Consider the following 2,933-nt stretch of genomic DNA (forward strand, 5'->3'; position numbering starts at 1 on the left):
GGCACAATATGGAACGGCAATAGAGTTGAAGGCATTCTTTATGTATAATTTCAAATTGGATTATTCTGATAGGTCTTTGATAAAAAGTGAAGGTGTTCAATGGATTCATTCCCTCTTAGCACTGACAGCTTCTAAAGAAGTCGTTAAGGGATAGACCAAGTCTTTTTGCATGTTTCTCAAGTACAGTGTCCTATAATGACATCAACTAGCTTGCTAATGGGGACGACTTAGATGTAGACATTTTATGCAGTCAATGTTTGCGAAATATCTTTAAAAAATTCCGGATTTTGAGGCTCCTATTTTCGCGAATTCAGTGTGAATGTGTGTGAATGCATTCACGATGGGGGGAAAGCAGCTTAATTATCGATATACATTTTTATATATCTGTTTTATATTTTATAGTTTCCTAAGATTTCACAGGTAATATATTCTAAAGCAGAACAATAAAGCATAAAAAAGAAGGTGTTCAATAGATTCGTCCCTTCTTCGCACTGACAGCTTCTACAGAAGTCGTTATGGGATATACCAAGACTTTTTACATGTTTCTCAAGAACATATATAGTGTCCTATAATGACATGAACTAGCTTCCTGATGGGGACGACTTAGATGTAGGCGGAAGTCGGAAGCCATTGGACATATTTTGCTGGTAGTAATGCTCGTTGTGCCATCTTGTATGGAACAGTTCATAGAACATTTTATGTAGTCGTTGTTTGCGATATATCTTAAAAGATCTCAGACTTTGAGGCTCCTATTTTCGCTAATTCTGTATGGATGTTGTGCATTTACCAAAGCTCAATTAGCTTGCTGATGGGAATGACTTAAATGTACACGGCAGTTTGCTATTTAGCCATATCTTAAAGGATCCCGGATTTTGATGCTTCCAATTTTGCTAATTCAGTGTGGATGTTGTTCATTCACTATATATCTGTTTGATATATATCTGTTTTATATTTTATAGTTGATTGTTCAGCCAGGAGTAAAAAATATTAATTTTGTTTTCAAAGGGTTATCTTGATCCTAAATTCTAGGAGAAAATGTTAACTTAAACTTTTTGGAACCTTCCGTATATACGTTTGGGGTTTTTGATATATTTCTTTCTCTAGTACCGAATTTTCAGAGTTGGTGTAAACGAAACTTCTATAGAGGAAGTGTTTGAAAGTACAGTGTTCAGTATTATCTGGGAGACCAGATATATCCTCTATAATAATCGCTTGACTTGTGTGGTTGGTATTGTTGATAGTTCAGTCCGTAGCAAACTACATTCATTTGTGTTATTCTGATCCCGAATTCTGGGAGAAAATGTCAACTTAAACTTTTTTGGAACCTTCCATATATAGGTTTTTTGATTTCTTTCTTCCTCCAGTACCTAATTTTCGGAGTTGGTATAATCGAAACCTCTATGGAGGAAGTGTTTTGAAGTACAGTGTTCAATATTATCCAGATATCTCTATAATAATCGCTTGACTCGTGTGATTGGTATATGCATACATCTATTGTATTTTGTTTGAAAAACAGTGCCAAATGCTATTTTCCTGACCAGCAAATCTGTACGAATCCAGTTTAGCAGATCAAATAAAGATTTGGTTGATGATGTTCTCAATGTTCCCTTAATAAGGTTTAAATTCTCCTTATAATTCTGCCAAGGAGTAGGCAGTTGGAGTTTTTGTCCTGTACTTTCCATTCACACCGCCTGAAAAATTTAGATCATCAGTTTAGGATTTCATCCCCATTTAGCTCTTTCTCCCCCCTCGCTCTCTCTCTCTCGTTAGCTCTCACATTAACAAAATCTCTAAAAAACTTCAATTTTATCCGAAATTTTCAAAGTTCGGTTTTTAAACATAGTTATCCGGAATCCCTAACTAAAATTTCAATTTAATGTTTCTTGTTTTTTATCGATTTCAGTTTTGTCATACAAAAATAAAACAATATTAGAAAAATACATTTTAATAATTCAACTGAAATATCTCGTCAAATATATAGTTGTCACTATAGTTGGCATCTAGTTGCATAACTGCAATACAAAACCATGAGACGAAATGAATTTTGTAAGTATCGGAAAGCAGATTTAAATTCTCCAAATATAATCTGGTTGAAATTTTCCATAGCCCCCAATCAAGACGTAGAGGAGGGAGAGTATGCTGGAGAATTTGAGGAGGCATTAATAAGAAGAGCTTTTATTCAAAAAGTTTATTTTATATTAAGCATACAATTACTTGTCACTCTAGGCATAATCTCAATATTTGTATTAAATGAGGAACTACAAGACTATGTGACCGAACAGCCACATTTACTGCTAATAGCCTTTATTGTAACTTTCGTTACAATGATTACTTTGGCCTGTTGTCCCCAAGTAAGACGTAAGATGCCAGCAAACTATATCTGTTTGGCTATTTTTACTCTAGCTAAAGGTTTCCTATTGGGTGTAGTGTCCTCGATATATGATCCCATGACAGTACTTACAGCCGTGGGTATAACAGCTGCCGTTTGCTTTGCTCTTACACTATTTGCCATGCAAACCAAATGGGATTTCACCGTAATGGGTGGATTTTTACTTGTGGTCTTGGTGGTGTTTTTAATATTCAGTTTATTCATGTTTTTCTTTCAAACGCATGTCATGAAATTGATCTACTGTTCGTTGGGTGTTTTGATATTTTCATTGTATCTGTTATATGACACCCAATTAATGTTGGGCGGTAAGCATCAGTATTCGGTGAGTCCGGATGAATATGTTTTTGCTGCCTTAAATTTGTATCTTGATATTGTGCAAATATTTATGTATATATTGGGTCTATTGGGTAGTAGAGATTAAAATGTGACATAGAGCGTTGTTGATGGGAGTTTACTTTTTTTTAATTAATTGTTAGTTAACTTGTTAATATATTGTTTAAATAATAAATTAATTTAAATAAATAATTAATTTTTAAAAGAAATT

General features: G+C 34.0%; 1 protein-coding gene across 1 annotated transcript; it reads left to right on the forward strand.

Annotated features, from left to right (window-relative positions):
• The first annotated feature begins 1,912 nt into the window (after positions 1 to 1,912).
• LOC111686636 (protein lifeguard 1-like) lies at positions 1,913 to 2,933 on the forward strand. Its single transcript, XM_023449004.2, has 2 exons — positions 1,913 to 2,046; positions 2,107 to 2,933. Exons 1-2 carry the CDS (start codon positions 2,028 to 2,030, stop codon positions 2,808 to 2,810), a joined length of 723 nt encoding a protein of 240 aa, XP_023304772.2. The 5' UTR covers positions 1,913 to 2,027; the 3' UTR covers positions 2,811 to 2,933.

Source organism: Lucilia cuprina, chromosome 3 (genome assembly GCF_022045245.1).
Source record: "Lucilia cuprina isolate Lc7/37 chromosome 3, ASM2204524v1, whole genome shotgun sequence".
NCBI lineage: Eukaryota > Metazoa > Arthropoda > Insecta > Diptera > Calliphoridae > Lucilia > Lucilia cuprina.